General features: G+C 47.3%; 1 protein-coding gene across 6 annotated transcripts in view; it reads left to right on the top strand.

Annotated features, from left to right (window-relative positions):
• Window positions 1-22,682, top strand: part of FRMD4A (FERM domain containing 4A) — a 666,577-nt gene that overhangs the window by 580,373 nt on the left and 63,522 nt on the right. For all 6 annotated transcript variants that reach the window (XM_061126256.1, XM_061126255.1, XM_061126254.1 and 3 more), the window contains exons 12-13: window positions 16,794-16,870; window positions 21,873-22,011. In XM_061126256.1, the coding sequence (XP_060982239.1) occupies window positions 16,794-16,870; window positions 21,873-22,011 (216 nt within the window). The remainder of the gene's footprint in view (window positions 1-16,793; window positions 16,871-21,872; window positions 22,012-22,682) is intronic.

Genomic DNA, 22,682 nt, shown 5'->3' with positions numbered 1-22,682 from the left:
TTGCTTATCCTGAGCCAATCCCTGAAGATGATACAGTAAGCAAAAAAGATGGCTCCCTGCCCTCATAGAGCTTAGAGTCTAGAGAAGATGGTCAAAGCATTAGGTCTCTTAACGTAAAGTGTCTCAGAGTAGTGAATTCGACACAGACAATCAATCAGTATGGAAGAGGGGGATGGTATGGAATGGTCAGGAGTGGTCTCACTGAAGAGGTGATGTTTAAGTGACTCTACTCCAAGTGTTGCACCTCCCTTGAGAAGCAGAGTTGGAGGTGGATTCTCTCACAGGAGATGTACTGGGAAACGGTCTGGAATTAACACCAAAGAACAAAGGGAAGCAGACAGGACCCAGCAGAGGGGGAACCGGATCTGTGATTTAACCTCAGGCAAACCTGAGGAACTGCAACCTGCAGACCCATCACCTTAGCTCAGCATCAACCAATCATTAGGTACAGGTGACCCATCAGGGTGGAGTCGTGACCCTGGGCAAGATTGGCTCTGCGCAGCTGAGGGTGTGCAGAGGTGATAAATCCTGCAGTCCTGAAGGAGGTGCTGGTCAGTGCAGTCGCTTTTACTGCAGTGGTTCCTCAGGTGTGGCCCTTGAACCAGCAGATCTGCTACGTGCCCTGGGAACACATGAGGACCACATATTCCAGGTACCCGCCTGACTCTGAAATTCAGAGGCTGGGACGTGGCAGTGTGGGTTTTCACAAGCCCTCAGGAAGATTTGGAGACAGGCTGTAGAGTTTGAGGATGACTTCTCTACAGACGGGTAACAAGCTTTCTGTTGTTCAGCTTTGTTGTTAAGATAGTGTCATCTAAGTTAAAGTCAAATTCCTTCCTATAACAGTTTTAAAAAGAGGTTGTATAAGCCAGTGGCCTCCATGTCCACGTAAAGGCCCAAAACAAATCTTAAAATCTCAACCAAGGAGTAATTTGAGGACTATTAACTCACTTCCAAGGGATTCAGAGTTGTGATAAACAGCTTATTTAACTTCTCTGTGCCTATGTTTTTATGTCTGTGAAATGGAGGCTCTAAAACATGAGCAATAGTTCAGTTACCTTCAACTTGAATATGTTTACATCTCAATAAAAATGCTGTTCCCCACAATAAAAGTGCTATTGCCCTTGACATAGCAAATATTGTTAAAGTCTCTTTTATGCGGAACACAAGAGGCAGAATCACCATGAAGAGCAAACAGCGTCTCTTTGTTAAGATGATTGATTTTTTTCTTGGTCACTGGATCTGAGAACCCAGGGTCCCTTGGTTCCCACAGGTTCCTCTGGAGGCCATTTCAAAGCCTGGTCCTGAGTTAAACCCTCCCCCTCACCAACTTATTTTCTTGTTGGAACTGTCTCCATAATACTCGTGCTAATGTCAAACTGTCCCTTTTGAACATGCTGTCTATGAGCAGAAAATAAAAGCATGCGCCCATCCAGGTGGGTAATCTTCAAGAGCTATAATGTGAGTCATTTCTCTGGAAAGGTACAGGAGGACAGAAATGCGATTCTTCTCTTAAAAACTTTTTGTTTTTGTTTTTGGCTACACTGGGTCTTTGTTGCTGCATGCAGGCTTTCTCTGGTTGTGGCAGTCAGGTGTCTATTCCAGTTGCAGTGCACAGGCTTCCCATTGAGGTGGCTTCTCTTGTGGAGCACAGGCTCAGTAGTTGTGGTTCACAGGCTTGGCTGCCTTGCATCTAAGTGTGGGAACTTGCTGTGTCCCCTGTGTTGGCAGGTGAAGTCACCACTGGACCAATGCAATTCAGGGAGGTCCCAATACAATTCTTCCTTTAGGAGAAGAAGATCCAAATCTCTCATGGGTTGACCTGCTTGGAGGTACCTCTTAGAGGTGGTACCTTTAACTGTGAAGAACTCACCCAAGTGCTATCTGGTTACCAGGGTAACTCTCCAGGCCTGGCATCACCCTTTGGGTATTCTGTTCCTGCTCCCACCTCCTACTGTTATTTCTGATGGCAAGATGTCCAATCTGGTGGTCAAGACCCCTCATTTATAGATCCAGGTCTCCAAGCTCAGTCACATCCCTGGGCCTCAGTTTCCCAGGGATGGGAAGGCAGCTGCTGCAGATGATGGGTAATCTTGAGGTCGAGAGAAGCAGGAAACAAGAAATGGGGGAGAGGGATGAAGCTAGGGGCAAGCTTGCTGTAAAGCCAGGAGTTAGTCCTTCGTGAAAGGAAAAATGGAAAACATTTTCTCAGAAGGAAGTGGTAGAGAGAGAGAGAACGCCAGTTTCTAAGTGGGTAAATGCCTGTCTGTCTCTGACTATTGTCCAGATTCACTGAAACCCCAGCTAGATCCAAGCAGATGACCAGAAATAGTTTCCCACCCTGCCCCCGGCCCAGCTGAGCATCTGTCCCTCATGTGGGGTGTGAGGTCTTCCGGAGCTCATCTGCCACCCATGGCCGAGTGTCATCTTCTTATTAAGCAGCAGCACGTGTCAAGCCCTAGGATCACTATATACACAGCCACATTGATAGTGGGGAGAGAGGGGAGTAGGGGTCAGACTCAACACTCTGTATTTATAGTGAATGTCGCTCAGTCATGTCCAACTCTTTGCAACCCCATGGACTGTACAGTCCATAGAAATCTCCAGGCCAGAATACTGGAGTGGGTAGCCTTTCCCTTCTCCAGGGGATCTTCCCAACCCCCAGGAGATTGAACCCAGGTCTCCCACATTGCAGGCAGATTCTTTACCACCTGAGCCACAAGAGAAGCCCAGGAATACTGGAGTGGGTAGCCTATCCCTTCTCCACTGGATCTTCCTGACCCAGGAATCAATCTGGGGTCTCCTGCATTGCGGGCAGATTCTTTACCAACTGAACTATCTGTATTTATAACATCCAAATAAACACCCAGCCATACAGGCCAGTAGCCCCCTTGAGACTGCCGAACTTCTAGATAACTGGCAGAAACAGACTCCTGCTACCCAGGGCACCCCATAGACCTTGGGTGTAATCTGAAGACGATAATGAAAACCAAAGGCTGTTGTTGGATCTCTGTCTTTGGTAGAGGCACCTCCAGTAGCCCCACCCACTCCAAAGGGAGCCCTGAACCAGTAGTGACTTAGGAACTGGTTGGGTTTCTCTCGCTTAAAAACCAAAGACTTGGTCAGGCTAACAAGAATATCGATGACCTGGGACTCAAAAGACATTTCTTCTATCTTCCACTGTTCTTTTAAAAGTATTCTTCCCTAGATGGAAAGGCAAGCAGCTCATGACTCTTCTGATCTCCCAGGTAATAAAGAGTCACTTTAAATAGCAAAGTTAATTTTATTAAGAAATGAGATAGGGAGTTTGGGAAGGACATGTACACACTGCTATACTTAAAATGAATAACCAACAAGGACCTACTATATAGCATATGGAACCCTGCTTAGTGTTATGTAGCAGCCTGGATAGGAGGGGAGGTTGAGGGAGAATGTATACAGGTATATGTATGGGTGGTTCCCTGATAATTTCAGATGAACAATATGTAAACCACTGGACCACTAGGTGAAGAGTATGTTCACCTGAAGCTATCACAACATTGTTTGTTAATTGGCTGTACCCCAATACAAAATAAAAAGTTTAAACTGAAAACAAAAAAAATTAGAGTGCCCAATCCTTGATAACAACCAAAGCCCCCAACTTGATGTAACATTAAATCTCGTCCCAACTGGGCAACCTCCATCTCTCCATACCTCCTCTGATGGCAGCTAGCAGCCCTCTCCTCCTTGTTTAGATGTGAGCAGGGGTCGGGTGGCAATCTCAGCTTCAGCCCTTAACTTTAGAAGACACCCGTCAAGTTCTCCGGGCAACGGTGGGAGAGTGGGAGGGATGGTATGTGTATGTGTGTTGCTCAGTCATGTCTGACTCATTGCGACCCCATGGACTTGTAGCCCGCCAGACTCCTCTGAGATGGATTATCATAAAGTCTTGGCTAGTACATCGCTGTCGGATCCTGCAACTCTGTTTGTGCAGTGGTGTCATCACCTACCAATATCATTACTCCTGACCAACTGTGCTAAGACCTGGGGCAACCCCAGAGAGCCCTGGCCAGTGAACCCAGAGACCATCCCAGCACACATGTCTTTCCGGCATTTGTGACAGGTGTTTCTGATGCTGCATGGGTTTTTGAAAGATTCCTCACCAATCCTGAGACTCATTCTAGAAAGTGTGCATGCATGCCAAGTTGCTTCAGTCATGTCCGACTCTGTGACTCCATGAACTGTAGCCTACCAGGCTCCTCTGTCCGTGGGATTCTCCAGGCAAGAATACTGAAGTGGGTTGACTTGCCCTCCTTCAGGGGATACTCCTGACCCAGGAATCAAACCTGTGTTTCTTAACGTCTACCTGCATTGGCAGGCAGGTTCTTTATCCACTAGCATCACCAAATGTGGCTTGTGGGTTACCCCCACCCCCTGAGTGGACCCAGCCTCCTCATGATGAGTATTTCTGTTCTAACCTTTTATCAAGAGGTCAAAGAATCAGAGGGCTTCTAGGTGCCCATCTCTCCAGGCCTCCCTGGACCATAAACCAGCTTCTAGCCCTGCCTGTAGCAAGGATCAGGAGATACAGCTGAGGGAATGGCCTCTCTGTGGCCGTGCACAGGTGTATATCTTTAACCACATCATGGAGCTGATGCTTGGAGCTGTGGGGGTTGAGAAACATGTCCCTGGCCAGATTTCTTACATGGTAGTGTCTGAGAACACCCCCAGAGATACCTCAGTTACGATAGCACAAAGCAATCAGGCTGGTGGAGATCAGTTGTCATCTGCAGAGCCCACCCCAGCAGACACGAGAGGAAAGCCCTACAGAAGGACCATCAAAGCAGGGGGAGTCAGAAGCTGCCTGTGGAAAAGGGGCAGTCCTGGGATTAGGAGGCCTTATCCTGGACTGATGTCTCCTTTTAAGTAAGTAATTTCACCAAAGAGCATCTTCGGTTTTATGGTTCATGAAGAGTAGGATTTAGCAGTCAGAGCAGTGGAAAGGCCTAAGAAGCTCCTGGTTACCCCCATTTCTCCACAACCCCCCAAGCCCTAGTCACCCAGAAACCTACTTTTCTGTCTCTCTGGCCTTGCCTGTGCCAGACATGTTGTATAAATGGAACCAGAATCTGTGGCCTTTCATGCTTGGCTTCTTTCACTTAGAATAATGTGGTCAAGGTTCATCCCTGTTGTAGCATGAATCAGAACTTCATTCCTTCTCATGGCTGAGTAAGTTTCCATCATTCTCTGTTTACTTCAGCATTTTCTGCTCTCACACAGCAAACACATATACACAAATGGTGCCTTGGGTCCTCATCCTTATAGTGTCCCTGATAACGGGGTACAGCTTTGCCCCAGTTTCCTTCTGATAGCCACTCAGCTGTCACTGCAGCAATGCCTTCCCCGACTGCTTTATAAACAGTGACAACCCCTGTCCTACCCCTGATGCTTGTCCTCAAACCTGCTACCCTCTAATGTCCTCCGTACAGTTCTCTGATTTATTTTCCTACCTCACAGAAATGTGCGGGGACTGTTGGTGTTTTCTTTACTGCATGCCCACTGGTATCACAGTGCCTGACCCAAGGTAGAAGATAGTGGTTAAATGAAAAGAGGCAGGCAGAGTGGAATATCTCTGCTATCTCCTAGGATGTTGTGAGCCACCTCCATATATATGTGTATTGTGGTCTCAGAGATAGAAGGATAAATAGCATAGCTTCTATAAGGAAGGGTTGGAGGAAAAGATCAGACATCTGTAAGGAAAGGGAGGGAGGCAGGAGAGCTTTTAACAGCTTAGACTTGTTGATGGAAAAACAAAAAGCATAACATTTCCCTACCAGTCCATCTAGAGCAGCGGTCCCCAGACTTTTTGGCACCAGGGAACAGTTTCATGGAAGACACTTTTTCTATGCACTGGGGTGAGGTGGGGGATGCTATGAGGATGATTCAAGAGCATTATATTTATTGTGCACTTTGTTTCTGTTATTATTGCATCAACTCCACCTCAGGTCGTCAGGCATTATATTCCAGAGATTGGGGACTCCTGCTCTAGACTGTCTCTTGATTTTATTTTTTGTCTCTTGGAGCAAAAAGGATCCAAATTGCTACTAGTTACTAGATGTCAAAAGGGAATCTCTGGAGGATGGCAGGCCACTGAATCATTCAGCTGGATGCCTTTTCTTGCTTAGAAGCAGGAAATGTCAGGCTGAGAAACCCTGCTTGTCAGATCCAGTACCTTTTGCCTTGTCTCAGATCTCAGCTTGTTTCTGCTGAACCCCACAATACTTACGAAGCTCTGTGAGGTTTTTTCCTTCTTAATGAGCATGATTCAGAGGGGAATCCTGGGTTGATCTTCCTGAGGTGTGAACCTATTTCATACTAAACCCTAGCACAGCCTGAACATTGTCAAGCTCTCACTCCTGCACCTGGGGGCTCATTGGCCAAGCCTGGAGATAGGGCTGGGGGCCTCTACTGGAGGGTTCAGCCTGCTCCAGGTCATGCCTAGCAAAGAACCTTCCACCGATCTAGCCAGAATGGGTTGTGAGGGGTCACTCCAGGTCTGGATTCAAGAGGATTCCAGCTTGAGTTTCTGAGCTCCTGGAGACCCACTCGCTTTGGAACAGACTTGAATTCAGACAGAGCTACCAGAAGAAGGAAGAGCTGTACTTCTTGGGTTGCAGTTCCCAGGCTGGCACCCCCTGCCACTTCCTCATTGCCATTTCCCATGTGGTTTAGAAATATACTAACAAGATGTGCAGATTCAGGGTCTGGTGGTTCCTCATGGCATGGAGGTTACCTGAATTTTGAGCAGATAGGGGTCAAATACAAACTTCCACCATTTATGATCTGTGTGACTTGGAGAAAGTGATTTAACTTCTCTGAACTCTGGCTGCCATAATAACTTACCATCTAGTGTTCTTCATTCATTCACTTATTCACTTAACAATTACTGAGTGCCTAATATGCCCTGAAGCACTGTGCTATGTGCCAGGAAAATACCTTCAACAAGCCTAGAGTCTAGTAGAAAAGACATTTGAGTAAAAAAAGACATTTTATGACACAGGATGAGAACTGGCTTGACAGAGGGTGATGAATGAATATCAAGGAGAACCAGCCCAGTTGAGGGCTGGGATGTCTGGGGAGTGGGAACAGCCCTCATGAAAAAACGTGGTTTAGGGAAGGTTGCAGAGAAGTGCCCGTTTCCTCCTCTGCTCTCATGGCTCCTCTCCCAAATTCACAGTTCACACACTGACCTGCCCACTTCAGGATTCCTCTAGGGAAACGGGAACAAGGGCAGAGCCCTTCTGGAAAGAGAGAAATTCTAGAATTGGAATCCTTACCACATCTCCTTAAAACATCCCCTCGTCTCTTCTTTCTGGGAAGGCTAAGCTGTGGAGCAGATACAGAACTGCTTGCTTAGTAAGAGAGACCAGAGAGAGAGAGAGGGAAATCGCCAAAGTCAGCCAAGGCACCAGCGGCAGAGATGGCGGTTCAGCCCCAGCCTCCCCACCCTTCCTGGCTGCGCCACCATCACAGAACAGCCGGCAGGACCGCCGAGTGTTCTCAGCAGCAGTCTGAGCCAGCCGTCCCAGGCCTGCCCTGGCCCCAGGCCTGCCCGGCCCCCGTGCTCCCTAGGACACTTTCCAACCAGGAGAGCCTGGAGCCCACACCTGCATCTGCACCCTACAGAAACCAGGGTCTGCCAGGACTTCCCCTCCCCAGAAGGATGGGCCAGCCCTTGAAGCACTGGCTGGTTTAAAGTGCATGCCAGCTGCTCTTAAGTGATTATTCCCAAAGAGGCCTTGCTGGTTGATTAACATTGTTAAACTTTGTTTTACAGATAACACTAGAGTATTGTCATTTCTTTTTTTTTTTTTTTAAGCTTGATTATCCAGGTTTTTAATTATGAGTGTCTACTTTTATTTATGTAGAGCTGGTTGTCATCCTATCCTCTATTCTACCCCATCTCCCAAGGATTCAGGTTGACCCCATCAGGGAAATCAGATCTCACTGTGACACAACACCCCTGGGCAGGGCTTCCAGGCATAAGAGAACTCTTAACTGCCAACTGTACCCCCAAAAAATTTTTTTAAATACAGAGTTACCCAAAGTCTGTCCTCCAAAGGAGTTTAAAAAAAAAAAAAAAAAAAAAAAAAAAACCCTTAATAGCCATCCAAGAAAAGATCTTTACCATTGCAAGTGGTTCCCATCAAAATTCCCCACCCAAGATGGACTTACTACTTTGCAGGCCAATTCCATCTTTGACGCATCCCATTCACAGAAGTCATAGCAGATGTTGAATGGTTTTTTAAAAAATATTTATTTAGTTATTTGACTGCTCTGAGTCTTAATTGTGGCATGTGGGATCTAGTTCCTTAATGAGGAATTGAACCCGGGCCCCTTGCTTCGGGAGCGCAGAGTCTCAGCCACTGGACCACCAGGGAAGTCCAAAGCCTTGAAGTGTTTTGTTTTTTTTTTTTTTAAAGAAAAGCCTGGCGTGCAGAGAAGTGAAGCCACACCAAAGTGAGCCCCTATGCTCACTGCTGGAAAAAAACAAAGCTCGACTCGGGTAACATGAATTACCTGGCCAGAAACCCCTGGCCAGTTTCTCCCTTCGGACACTAACCCACATCCATCCCCCAGAGGCACATGGAGGAAGGAAGAAATTCCATCAGGAGGCCAAGGATAAGGAAGGAAAAAATGCTTTCAGCTTCTCTTGAAAGTTTTTACATTTGCCAAAGCTTTATGGTCAGGTCTTTCCCTGAGAAAAAGCCAAAATACACACAAGAAAATGATACAGATAGATGCCCCCCAAGGAGAGAAATAAAAGGAAATTGCATCCAGTGGGGACAAATGAAATGGCCTGTTTTCTCCATGGACCTCTTAAGTATCTGTGGATCTTCTTTCCTTCTCTCTGCCCCTAGTAACGACTCTGAAGCCAAAGGAAGCTAAAAGGTTTTTGATGGGTTAAAAAGAGGCCGTCTGTTAAAGGGTCAGGGCCTGGTGCTCCAGACGTCTATCACTGAATTAACCAAATCAGTTGAGAGCTCCTGTAGTCTGACACTGAGGAGTCAGCCAGAGGAACATCTTGATTCCATTAGGTCCAGCGGTGCAGAAAAATTAGCTATTGTTTTCTTGGCTGGGTATCTGGCCCTCTCGGGAGAAAATGGAGGCCAGGGAGCCCTCTGTCAGCACTGGTCCTAAGGACACCCTCACAACCACTCTCTGAGCTAGTAACGTGGAGACAGAGTTTGCTTGTCTTGGAGGCCATGGTTTGGACTCCAGTCTGGCCCATTCCATGTGAATACTCCTGAGCTGTATCATAGGAGGCTGCTTCCTCTCAGGGTAAATGTTGTGAGATTAGAAGTCATAGCAGGCAGGATTCCCTGGTGGTCCAGTAGTTAGGACTCCACGCTTTCACTGCAGGGGGCACACGGGTCCGATTCCTGGTTGGGGAGCTAAGATCCCACAAGGTGTGTGATACCCCCAAAAAATGTCAGCAGGCAAATGGTCAAAACTGACTCTGGTCAAAATTGTGGTGGACCAAGGAACTGACTGGATAAAAACTGGAAGCAAAGAACCTAAAGAGAATACATCAAAACCAACTCAAGCGGATGCAGGAGAACCTGGGTTAGACTTATCTTTGTGTGGTGAAAAATTCAATGAACAAAAAACATTTTTTAAAATGCCCATGGCACCATATTAACCATCTTTTAAAAAAGAATTTCACAAACCTGTACTTTGGGCTATGTGTTCAAAGTAATGAGAACTTTATTTTTTACATGAAGAGTAATACTGTCATGTGAGTGATGGCAGAAAGAGAATATAATGGCTGATATTTAAGTGCTAACTACATACCTAGCTCCATTTGCAGCACTTAGTATGTATTAGTTCATTGATACAGCATTGCTATGAAAACAAAACTGATGTTGTTGGTAGTCTTATTTCAAAGATGATAAAAGAAAAACAAAGAAATTTTATTGCCAAGGATAAACAGCCAGTAAGTTATAGACAGTGCAACTTTGAAAACCGTGCTTTTAGTCAGTGAAACAGTTAGTTCCCTTACCTGCGAGTCCCACATCTGTGGATTCAACCAACTGCAAGATTGAAAATATTCAGAAATAATTTTTAAACTCCAGAAAGTTCCAAAAAGCAAAACCTGAATTTGCTGCATGCCAGCAACTAGTTACATAGCATTTATATTAGGTTATTGTAAATAACTTGGGGATGATTTACAGTGTACAGAGGATGTGCCTGGGGTTTATGAAAATACCACTCCATTTTATATAATGGACTTGAGCATCCTCAGATTTTAGTATCTAAGGAAGGTCCTGGAACGAAGCCCCTGAGGATATCCAGGGTCAACTGTACTGCTTCCCATAAATAGGAGATGTTTAAAACAAGTGACTTTATTTTTAAATTCCAAAGAGTAGTCAGGTGGCATTTCAAGGATTTATAGGCTGACCTTCACTCCATGCTTTGGATGCAGAAGGCCCACACACATGCCCCTCCTTTGGTAAGGGAAGGCAGAAAAGGAAGCCAAGATAAAGAGGGACTTACAGAGTCAGGACTGGCACTGAGGCCTCCTGACTTCCAAGTCAGAGCTCTCATCCCTAAAAATGATGAACCAAAACCAGGGAGTCTCAGCAACGGTCATAAATATTGATTCCGAGACAAAAGTACAAGACATATTTCATAAATTGGTGCGGTGCCTCCATGGAGTTTTTTTTTTAATACTATTTATTTTGGTTGCACTGGCTCTTCATTGCTGCACACAGACTTTCTCTAGTTTCAGCACGCAGGGGCTACTCTTTGTTGCAATACGTGGGCTTCTCTTTGTGGTGGTTTTTCCTGTTGTAAAACACAGGCTCTGGGCGCACAGGCTTAGTTGCTCTGTAACATGTGGAATCTTCCCAGACCAGGGATCAAACCCGTGTCCCCTGCATTGGCAGGCAGATTCTTTACCACTGGACCACCAGGGAAGCCCCTCCCTAGAACAGAAGCCTGATACAGAAACTCTAGGAGGTTTTAAACTCCATCTTGAAGGTAGTTCGTATGCCGTGGATACAGTCTGCTTTATGTATGTCACATCCTCCCAAAAAGCACCTTAGACAGAGAGAGACACATGTGAGGCATGTCTTTTCTCTGCCCTCTTAGCATAGGTTTGTGCAAAGTAGACACCACGACTTGAATGTTCGAAAGAGGAATGGGGATTGGATGTTACCTAAATCCCCAGGGCCTTGTTTCGGTCTTCTCTGAGCATAAAATACTGGCTTGGCCAAAAGTTCCTTTGGATTTTTCCGGAAGATGGTGTGGAAAAACCCAAACAAAGTTTCTGATCAGCCCAATATATTGAATACCCATGCAGCTGATATGAAAACCTCCAACACAGAGTGTTAACCCATTAAAAACAGCCCTGCTTCTGTTGTTCATAGAATTAGTTCCTGAATGACAGGGGAGCCTCATCAGGGCACTCCTGTAAAAGCTTCTGAGTGTGCAGGCTTTGGGGTTTTCTGTGTTGTTCTCCTATTTTAATTCAAGTCCATCCGGTTGGGGTTGAGTGACTTCTTTTGTGCTGTATCCGTCTCAGTGTGTGTCAGCTCATGTTTATTTGCTGAAGGTATAAATATACCTGGAGATGACAGTGACAACTTCTAGAGGGTGAACAGAGCAAAAATGAAATCAGGAAGTGGGTTTTTTTTGGTATTTTTCATCCTGAGCTCCAAAGTTATTCCTGGCCTGATTCTCATTCTTCTTATAATACAAGAGAACTCCTTGCTGGTGTTTGCAAAGCAGGCAGCCAAGAACCTTTGGAGGAGCAATGGCTTACTTAACCATCGGCTGGAAACAACTGTTCTCACTCATTACCAGGTCCTCCTGGTGTGTTAGGAAGAGCCCACGAGAGTGGGCCTGACATTGGTTACTCATTTAACCTCTGCCAGTCCCTTAACTTCTCCGCCCTGGGCTTGCTTTATCTGTGGGAGGCGGGGGCTGGCCAGATGGCCCCTGGGACGCAGTATAATGGCCCCTCTAGAAGCAGCAGGAAGTTACTCAGAGAGAGGTCATTAAGAGCCTCGGTGACTCAACCTCAAGGACAGGAGGAAGTCAAGCCCCCACCCCCCAAGTCCTGCTCCAGAATCAGAGCCACTAGAGCTGGCTTCCTCTCAAGCCTTTATTTCCGTCTCATTTCGAGAGCTCACCCATCACCCCACATGCTGTGCTGGCGCCCAGTAAACAGTGGCTACGGAGGAAGTCTCGGAGTCAAGGCCCTTGGGCCCATCCCCTCTGCTCCTTTACCCACTCCAAAAGGACAGGACAGGAGTCCTCCCCAGCCCTGACCTCCAGCGTACACAGGATGTGGCAGTCAGGCAGACCAGCTAATGGGATCCAGGAACCTGGTCCGGCTTGTTAAGCGTTTTAGTGTGCTCTGCTGCACTCAGGGCACAGAGGCTGTGTTTATTAGCCACTCCTGTCTGCTTTCTGTGCGTAAACATTTTCCGTCTCCTCTTTTACACATCACATTGAGCCCCAGCAAGGGGAACTGGAGGACCCATGTTTGCTTGGGAACTGCACATCTGGGTCAGAAGCCACAAATCCACATCCACGACCAGCCGTGGTTCCAATCATGGCAACAGGCACGGTCTCCATAAGACCACTTCTGGAAGGTTTCTCTTCTCTTTTGTTTTCCGGGCAAGGCCAAATTATTTAGTCTGTTCTTAATCATGATTGTTACTTGTTAGTCCTGGATGGAAGCATCCAGGACTGATACTGAAGCATCTCTGTGTAGAAAACCAGAGGAAGCCAGAACTCTAAGGCGAGAAAGGAGTAGTAAGTGTTATCATTTACAGCCTGTAAAGGAGAGAAAAGCCTCTGTATAGGATGGAAAAGATGTGGCTTATACTTCCTACCTAGCTGCTCGTTTGTAAAAAAAAAAAAAAAAAAAAAAAAATCATTCCACTCGTAAAGTTAACCATCCATTAGTGAGTAAGAGCTGCTCCCAATAATTGGTGGACCCCGTAGGGAAAGGAACATAGTTAGAGGTTAGAGTAATGGGCCAGGTGCCCTTGACTCCTATTTCTGGTTCCTTCACTGACTTGCTGTGTGGCCTTAGGCATTTTCCCCTCATTTCTCTGGGCCTCATTTTCCCCAAGAAGAAAGTTTCCCACTTGATCTTCGTGGCGGGGGGTGGTTGATGCTAAAAGATCAAAGAAGAGGCGTCTGCTTTTCAAAGATGCCCCAATGAAGTGCATTAGGCCTTTTTCATAGGTATTAATTAATAAGTCCTTTGATTACTGATAGACCTGTGTCTGAGATTTTAGGTAGCTCCTTGGGCAGAATTGGCCATAGGAAGTAGCCAAACTCCTAAGGGATCTAGCCCAGCCATAACCATCTTTGTGCGTCCAATGAGTTCTTTATGTGGAGTCCCAAGACATGTTGGTGTCTTTAGCTGGTGTCTGGGTTATGATAGCTGCAGTGAGTAAAGGGGTTCTTTTGAAGTGACACGGATGATCGAGGGCTGCCCCCAAACCAGCGCCTCAGAGCCTAGTGTACCCTGTTCACAAAGGGGAGCCAAGCCGAATGTCTGCTGTTTATCTGCTTGTTGTTCGACTCTACCAGCCTCAGAGGGAGGGTTTAGTAGGCACAGCCTTAGAACGGTGGGCACAGGGGCCCTCGAGCACAAGAGGCCACGTTGGTGCGTGGGGCGTCCAGCTGCCTTCATCCCCCTGCCTGTTTCCAAGCACTCAGTGTCCCCCCAGGTGTGGGAGGAAAAGATGAGACCATTGTTCCCTCATGAACACCTCCTCTGGGGTTCCTGGGACCTTCCTGGCCTGGAAAACTACCCTCCTACTCTCCCTTCCCAGTGTTTTCATTTACAAAAAAGAAGAAAAAAAATAAGGAAAAAACCCTGCCTAGAGCAAACGGGGCAAAGCCACTATTCTGCTCCTGTTGGAAATGCCTACAGATGCTGGAAGCTGGGCCATCAGGGTTCCGTGCCAAGGCAGGAGTCTGCAGTGCACCATCAGTAGGCAGAAGGGCCACAGCAGATACAAGGTTGTGTTCTGGTCCTTGGCAGACACGAGGCTCTCCACTCCAGGGGCATGGGGAGTACTTTCGGGGAACACCCGGCGTAAGTTCTGTTTTGTAAAAAGCCAGGGAGGGAGAAATTGCCAGGGAACGCAGCCCCTGAGTGTTGGGCTTTGGGAGTTTTCACCAGGAAGGAGGGAGCTCCCGACCCGAGGCCCATGTGAGGTACTCACCAGCGCACCAATGCCAAGAGGATAAAGCCCAGGAGGTCTGCCCATCAGATGCATCTTCCCTCATATGTTGTCCCCCAAAGACAGTGCCTGAGGCATGAGCATCAGTGAGGACCAGTGGCATAATCTGCAGGGCCCAAGACAAATAAAAATTCAGAGTCTATTTATCAAGCTTATTGAGAATTTTGAGATGGAGACAGCAGAATGTTAGACCAAGCACAGGGCCCTCGGGTCACACACCCGAGAAACAGGTCCTGGCCGAGGCTCCACCTTACCTGGCCAGGTGGGTGCCACGCACATGCTGCAAGTCCCCCTCAGGGATCAGCCATCTCCTACCCACCCCTCTCTTTGGAGAAAAGGGGATGGGGGGTAGGCAGGGTACTAAATCCATACACTTCAGATTTCTGGGACTTTTATTTTCTTAAACCCCAATGACAGGGCTAGAAGTTAAAAAAAAGGGGAAAAAAAGCTTAATAATTTTGGTTGTTCTGGAGTTAATCTACCTCATTTGCCAGGATTTGGGAGACGTAAGAGCAACTAGAATTGCACTGAGACCTGAGTTCACTGAGCGTTTACTTTGTACCAGTACGGTGCCAAGGGTCTGTGTTGCTTCTGCCTTAGAAGTGTTATTGCCATTTTACAGATGGGAAAACTGAGGCTAAAGGAGATGCAGTCACTTACCTGATGTCACACTGTTTGGATGTAAGGGGCTCAGGATTCAAACAAATGTAGCCGGACTCCAGAGCATCTGCCTGGCCACTTTGTTCTATGTACTACCTACCTCCAGGTTACAAGGTCAGGGAGCTGTTAGTTCTGGTGCTTGTGTGTCTGTGGCCAAGTTCAGGTGGAACCTCGGTAAATACCTATCAGTGGGGAATCAGAGAGGAACTCTGTGTATTTCACTACGGAATTTAGCAGAGCAATCAGTTAGGAGCTTAAGGCTCAGATCTGGGACTCGAGTCATCGACTACACAGATGGCTTTTCATCTGTGATCGGACAGAAGGCTGTCTGAGCTCCTGTAGGACTTGCTTTCCTTGGAACTGACCTAAAAGGAAAAAAAGGAAGTACAATTTTCCTTGGACTTCAGAGCAAAATGTACTCTGAGCTGTAAACAGAAGAGATGGCTCTGAAATCAGAGAAAATCCATGTCCTCCTCCCCATTAGGCAGACAGAATCGTTTTAAGATTCTGCAGAGCAGGTTGTGAGAAGAAGGCAGCCTTGCCGGAAACAGTTTTATTCTGGCCCAGTTTGACAACAAGGCGGAGTCCTTTGGCCAGGCCTGTGTCTTGGGCCTGGCAAGGAGGATTGATGGGACACAGAAATTGTCCTCTTACAGGAAAGAATGTGAACAGATCAGAAAGTGTCAGGGGCATCAGGTGAGAGGATTCTGGGTCTAAGACAAGACCCTGAAAAGCATCTGCCTTAACTCAGTGGGCTATGCAAGGGAGGACCAGGGGAAGAAATCAGCCACTTGCAGGGTGAAGATCTGTTTGGCCCTTCTTTTGGCTAAACAAACTCAAATTCTATTGAAGGGACTACAATATTGCATCAGATACAAATATGAATGTTATGGGCATAAGTTGAACTTCTTTTGACATTTCCCTCAGAGTTTAAATAACTTTCTTTTTCATCCAATGCAAGAACCACCTCGCAGAGCAGTGTTGCCACTCTAATTACTCCCAAACATCTTAGTGATCAGACTCGCTCAGCTAAGGAAAAATGTCCACCAGGGCCTTCAGGGCCTTTGGGCAGTGCCAGGAACTCTGTTTAGCTCCCACTCTTCAGAACGGCCCTAATTTCACTCTCCGACGCCCCAGTGGCCACAAGCCCCTGGCTGCAGCATCCCACTAGCCCTGATTTTCTTTGTGCTGAAGAAAGAAGCTGGGCTTGTCAGGCTTCTGTTGTTATCTGGAGTCGCCTGCCCCCAAATAGGGTCGGAGCAGCCCCTACCCTTGGAGGGAAAGCTTCCCCAGCCGCCCCAGATCACCAGGGCAAGTCGGCTGCTGACACATTAGTGGGCGGGAAGTGGAGTCCCGAGGGGAGGCTGGGAATGCAAGCGCCTTACCACTGGAGCACTGCAGGGAGGAAGCCAGACCAGCGCTGTAGGCAGATGGCTACTGCTCCCTCCTGAGAGCGCCGGCTCCCTCCCTCCCTCCCTCCGCCAGCCCGCCCTCCACTCCTTCTCCTCCCCCTCGCCTTGGAGGGAAAACTGCAGAGCCGGGAACTATCTTGGAGAATTCAACAAAGGCCCAGCAGAGCTGGGGAACCACTTGAAAAGAACTTGTTTTGTTCCTGTTGAGAAGCCTGCAGGAAAATCCACACCCACGTTGCCGGGGTTTTGAGCTGGAGAGCTGTGCGTGTGTGTGTGTGTGTGTGTGTGTGTGTGTGTGTGTGTGTGTGTGTGTGTGTGTGTGTGTGAAGCAAGAGGCATAGGAGGTGCAAACAACTGCACGGGTTCAGCTCTGATAAGGAAACTGCCAGCTGTAAGTTCAGCCGCAGACGGAAGACTGCAGCCCTGAGCTTCTCACACTTGAACTTCAACTGCATTGTTTTCTGTCCAGATATTCCAATGGAGACAGTTGGAAAACCTGTATTTCAGAGAGAAGAAGTTTTCTGTGGAAGTTCATGACCCACGCAGGTAAGCTAGAAATGTTTTTTCCTCCTGGGAGCACGTGCCCTGCTGACATATTACTTACATTACTGTTTTTGTGCTGTCACTGTTCGCGTTATTAATAATTTAGGGGGAAGAAGGTGGTTTATTGGGAGAATAGAGTTCAAATAAGACAGTAGAGCTTTGTTTTTGTTCTATGTGTTGATAAATGCAGTGTGTGTGTGTAAAGAGCAATGCCATGATCATCTCATCTGACTACATGTGTTACTTGCCCGTATATGTGGAGTTGTCTTTACAAGCCGGGGCACTTTAGGAAAGATTTGTAGCGCTTTGGAACAATTACCAAATTAAAGTGAGCCTGAGTCCTTTTAGGAAGTTTTTGCCAGAGAAGAGTCTGAGGGGTGGCTTGTCAGTTTCTGAGACTGTTTTTGGTTGGACTGTCAGCAGCAGAGGGAACCTACAGTCTAAAGAGTTGTGCTGAATGGTCTCATTCCGTGAGCTGTAACTTTAGGGTATTCGCAGTGGTGGGTGGATATGAAAGAAATGCAAGTCTTTTTCTCTCCACCTTATATTGTACCCCAGGGAGCAGTCTTGTCAGAATCAGTGCTTCCCCAAGTCCAGCGCTGAACAATAGGGTCCCATTTTGGAATGCAGCAAGCCCTTTGAGGAAGGTTCTCAGGTTGGGGTGGGGGGGTGCACTGTGATTTTTCCTCTCTTTGTCTGCTAGTCCTAGAGTTATAGGCAGCCCAGAAGCAGCAGCAAAATTCCCTGAAAACAGACCTAATGCTTAAGGATAAATCACTTTCAACAGGTCCAAAAGCAGACTGAGAACAGGAAGGAAGCCTTGGAAAGACAGGCGGAGGGCAGGGTCTCTGGGGGAGTAAATGGGAACGTGATGTGCTGTTGCTGCCCTGGCCATGGCTTAGGGCAGGGGAGCTGTTGGCACCAGCTTCCCACACACATGGCTTCTGGGCGTTCAGGCCAAGGTGCCTCCCAGAAAGTTCTCAGCTCAAGACCTCCGGAGTAAGATTCATGCCCCGTCAGAGGGTGGGGCTTGTTGGGGGGTGGCTGTCTCTGCTCCTGCAGCCAGTGATAACCCAAGAGGACTGATGCATCGTTCGCCTGGTCCTGTAATCTGCGTGAAGCAGCCTCCCATGTAGCCAAGAGCGCCCCCCATGTGCCGCAGTTACTATGCAGTCGGCAAGCTGAAAACGACCTAAGTCCAGGTGGTGGTCAGGTGATGACAGGAGTGTTGGCAGCATTTTTCAGGGTCTGGTGATGAAGGGTCTCATGATCCGGAGACCCAGTCTCTACAGAGCAGGAATCCGTTGGTGCAGGACAGGTGGTAGCAGAGAGACGCTGAAAACAATTTCCCCAAATGAGTGCTACAGTGGGTCAGATGCAGAAAATGTGGATGACTGACAAAATAAAGATGGAGATTGAATGACCTAAGAGACTGAGGGTAAGGACTAGACAGATTCTAAGCCTGTGTTCTGTAGGGAATTCTGCCAAGGCAAAGATATCTTGGACACATCCTTGTGTGTGTGTCTGTGTGTGTCTGCGTGTCTGTGTTCTTGTTCTCTCCGGGCCTGTTGTCCTATCATGTTGTAATACCAAATTCCCTTCCTTTTCCCAAGGCCCAGGGATATTGGAAAGAATCCAAACCTCACAAGTTCCTATTACATGAAAGTGATCCATCTCACATTTGCTGAGTAGCATCAGTATTGGGGCAGTGTCTTATAACGGTGTTCATAACTTACTATGTGTTACTTTGTTTTGGGGCCTGGGGTATAGGAAAAAGTCATACAGGGTCTACTTGCCCTGAAAAGAACTTCTAGCACAGCTGGGGAGAAGAAATAAGGAACTTAATGTGTATTAAGTGTTTGCTATGCACAGTCACTGTTCTAAACACTCGGACTGTTATCTGATTGGGTCCTTGCTATAACCCTCAGAAGTAGGTACTAGTATTCTTGTCCTACTTGGGAAAAAAGCACAGAAGAAGCACCGTAACCTGCTCCAGGTTACAGAAAGCAAGCCGGATAGAGGCAGGGTGTCAACCCAGGGAGTCTGGCTCCATAGCTCACATGCCTTCCACCACATTATACATGGACAGAGGGTACCAAATGCCAAACGACACAGCCTATAAATGCTGCAGCTGGCCAGGCTGGTCTGGAGAGGCATTCTGAGAAGGAGAAATCCTTAGCTAAGGACGTAGAGCTCAAAGTGGGCCCTCTGGGGGATAAAGATGCCAGTCAGGTGGGTTTCAGAGAGAAGAGGGAGGTAGAGGAGCCCGAGGCAGCCCAAGCGCTGAATGTGAGCAGTGACCACATCCCCTCAAGGAGTGTAGTTCTCTGTCAGCCTAGAGACCTGCAGAGAGAGGAAAGGGGAGGCAAGGAGGGGCCAGAGATGTGGCTTCCTTGATGTCAGAGGTGGAAACCCAGGTTGACGATAGCTTTAAAGGTGCACCAGAGTAGGCAAAGGGGACCATTCTAGATTAGCTGCTAAGCTGAGTGGTGTAGCCAAAGCTCCAACCCTGACTTCCGCCTGGCGCTTCAGTAAGCGCTCTTCTACAGGCCTCCTGGCGCTCCTCCAGTTACACGTGTCATCCTGTTGCTGTTGCCTTGTTTATTTGAACACGGAAGAGTCATCTAATAGTCTGTACTTTGTTGGGATGGTTCAGTAGTCAGCCCCTCCCCCAACCCAGGAAGGAAGCCAGGATGGCAAGAGCCGGGGCAGAATCGTGTCCTGAAGACCAATGTCCCGGGACATGGCAAGTACAGGGGGTTGGCTCGGCCGCCACAGAAGATGCTTCAAGATTTTCTCTCCTGGAGATGCATCCTGACACAATACCCAACATTGTGTCTGCGGTTCACTGGGCTTGGCAGACATTCCATTTCTAAGGTTTTGGCCAAACAGAAGAGTCGGTGGGATGGGAAGAGCCTGAAGGGAACCCTGTAGAGAAGAGACCAACTTATAATGGAGCGTGAGAAATGCTCTGGGAACATCTGATTCAGGTGCTGCTGGGAACTCCCAGGCCAGCCAGCCCCCTCCCTCCTCCTACCCCTCCACCTTACCTGAAAAATACATCTTGCCTCGCTCTGCTCTCACTGCTGCCACTGAAGCACATTTCAAATGACTTTTCCTTTCTAATTCACCTTTTCTAGGAGGGGGGGAAAGAAACGTATTTTCTCCCAGGATCAGCCATTGCTGTGGAAGCCAGATTGAGTGTTCTCATCACAGTTTCAGAGACCATGGGGGTTCCCTTCTCACTCTCTCGCCGGCTCTTTTTCTGTTATTTTCAACTGTGTGTTCTTCTGTGAGCTGGCATTTTAACTTTGGTTTTAACCAAAAGAATAATGTTCTGCTTAGAATCTATAGTCTTAACTAACCACCAGTTTGGAATTCCTCCTTAAAAGTGGGTCTGTAGAAGACCTGCTGTTAAATCTTGAGACCCTAAGAGAAGATGATTGGAGCAGCTTCTAATTTCCTTCAAGGAAAAAAACTGGCCATGAAAATAATGTGATTATTCACAAGTCCTGATCACCCCCAAGGTTCTAGAAATGCGACAGCTAAATCTGGAACACATATTGTTCTTCTGATGTGCACATAAGATACCCCAAGCTTCACCCCCTGCCCCCTCACATGCACACATGCGAGTATGCACACACACATTCTGAGATTTCACTTGCAAAATCGTGTACCCATCCTATAAAATATACTTTACTAAGAACACGATTGTATAACTTTTTCCCCCATGATTCCATTAATGTGATGAATTACATTAGGACCAGTCTCTCCCACCTTCCATTTAAAGTCTGATTGCCTCTCTCTGCACTGTCCAACATCCTCCACATTTCCTACATCCGTGTGTATGTGGAAGTGGTTTGGGTAGCAGGGGAGAGATTGGACGGGCCCATTTCTTTCTGCCTTCCCTATCCTGATAATTTTTATACCCCACCTGCCCTCTGAATATATTTGATATTGAAACCAGCTCTTTCAAGGAAGATTACCTGAGAATAATGTAAGGAGTCCTGATTGCCTTAGATGATGTGGTGATTAGAAGAAAATTTACTCATCCTTCACCGCAGGCAGTGTTGCCTGGTTAATAAAGGGCATTGTCAAAGGCTTTTCCTGTCTCCAAAGTTTGTCTTGGCCCAGTGCCGGGAGCTGAAGATCAGAAAAGACCGTCCTATGACCTCGAATGACCCATCTTATTTCAGACAAGGCAGAGGCTTAGCCAAATTTTGACCCCTAAGGAGCCAGTAAATCAAAATATTAGCAGGATTCACAATAGCCAAGATATGGCAGCAACCTAAGTGTCTACTGATGGATGAAGAAATTGTGGTGTGTATGCACAACAGAGTATCATTCAACCTTAAAAAAAAAAAAAAAAAGGAGACCCTGCTGCTTGCAATAACGTGGATGGACCTGGAGGACATTATGAAGTGAAATAAGGCAGACGCAGAGAACAGAACTACGTGGTCTCGTTTATGGATGGAAACTAAAATAGAGTCGATACGCAGAAGCAGAGAACAGAATGGCCATCACTAGGGGTAGGGCGGAACAAGGAGGCAGGGGAAATGGAGAGATGCTGGTCAGAAGGTACAAAGGGGTAATTGTGGAAGAATTAGCCTAGAGGCAGAATGTACAGTATGGTGACTATAGTTAATAATATACTGGAAACTGGCTAAGAACAGATTTCAGGTGCTCTGACCATAAACACACACAAGCACACATGATGGTAATATTGGAGGAGATGAGATGTTCTTTAGCTTGACTGCAGTGATCACTGCGTATATGAAGATCAAATCATCATATTCTATACCTTAAATAGAATCCTTTTCTATTTAATAAAATGAAAAGCTGGCCTTTATCAGCCAGCTGCACGTGTGTGCACACAGGGCCCTTCGGTTACCTTTATGCCAGAGCCGTTGGACCCAGTGGGCTCTTGGTAAAAGCTGTGGACTGAGGACTGGAGTCCTTCGTGGCCAGCGCAGTTGGTTGACCCTTCTGGTTCTTGCTCTCCCAGGGCTTCAGTGACAAGAAGGACGTTTGGACACAGCGGCATCGCGGTGCACACGTGGTACGCGTGTCCAGCGCTGATCAAGTCCATCTGGGCTATGGCCATTAGCCAGCACCAGTTCTATCTGGACAGAAAGCAGAGCAAGGTAAGGCCTTCTCCTGGGGTGGGGAGGGCCTCTGCCGAGACCAGACCTTCCACTGGGCCTCGAGCTCTCCTGAGGGCAGGACCCTTTTCTGGGTCTTGTAGTTTGAGGATTGGGCATTGGATGGCTGGGAGAGGCCCTGCTTCCCTTGCTCTGAGATGGGCACAGGTACAGACTGGCCTTTTAGGGCTATCAGAGGCAGGAATGAGATCAACTCTTTAAGAGAATAATTCTTTCTCAGCGACGTGGTCAAGAGCAGTCAGAGCCACTTAAGCCATTTGACACAGCCAGGTAGGAATTCTGCTTTCAAACCCCTAGAGCCTCTCCCAGAGGTAAGCGGTCAAGCCCTTTTTGGTGTGTAAACACTGGCATGTTGTTTTCCTTTTGAGGAAAAAAAAAAAAGCAACTAGTCTCAACTAATAGACACCACCTAACTGTTAAGGATAATTGCTTGTGAAAACCCTCCAGGCTTTTCCAACTGCCAACTCCATTTCTTAAAAATGCAAAACTGGAAACATTAAAAAAAAAAAAATTTTTTTTAAAGCAACAACTCTGTTTCCTTCAGGTAGACCCAGAGCCTCAGGCCTTAATAAACAGTCATCCTCCAAGGGAGGTTTACTCCAGCCCAAGTTCACATACATGGGGTGGGGGAGGGGTGCATTTTCTGTTGGGTG

Source organism: Dama dama, chromosome 23 (genome assembly GCF_033118175.1).
Source record: "Dama dama isolate Ldn47 chromosome 23, ASM3311817v1, whole genome shotgun sequence".
Lineage (NCBI taxonomy): Eukaryota > Metazoa > Chordata > Mammalia > Artiodactyla > Cervidae > Dama > Dama dama.
The sequence above is the reverse complement of the archived record's forward strand: the minus strand, read 5'-3'. Positions and strand labels throughout refer to the sequence as shown.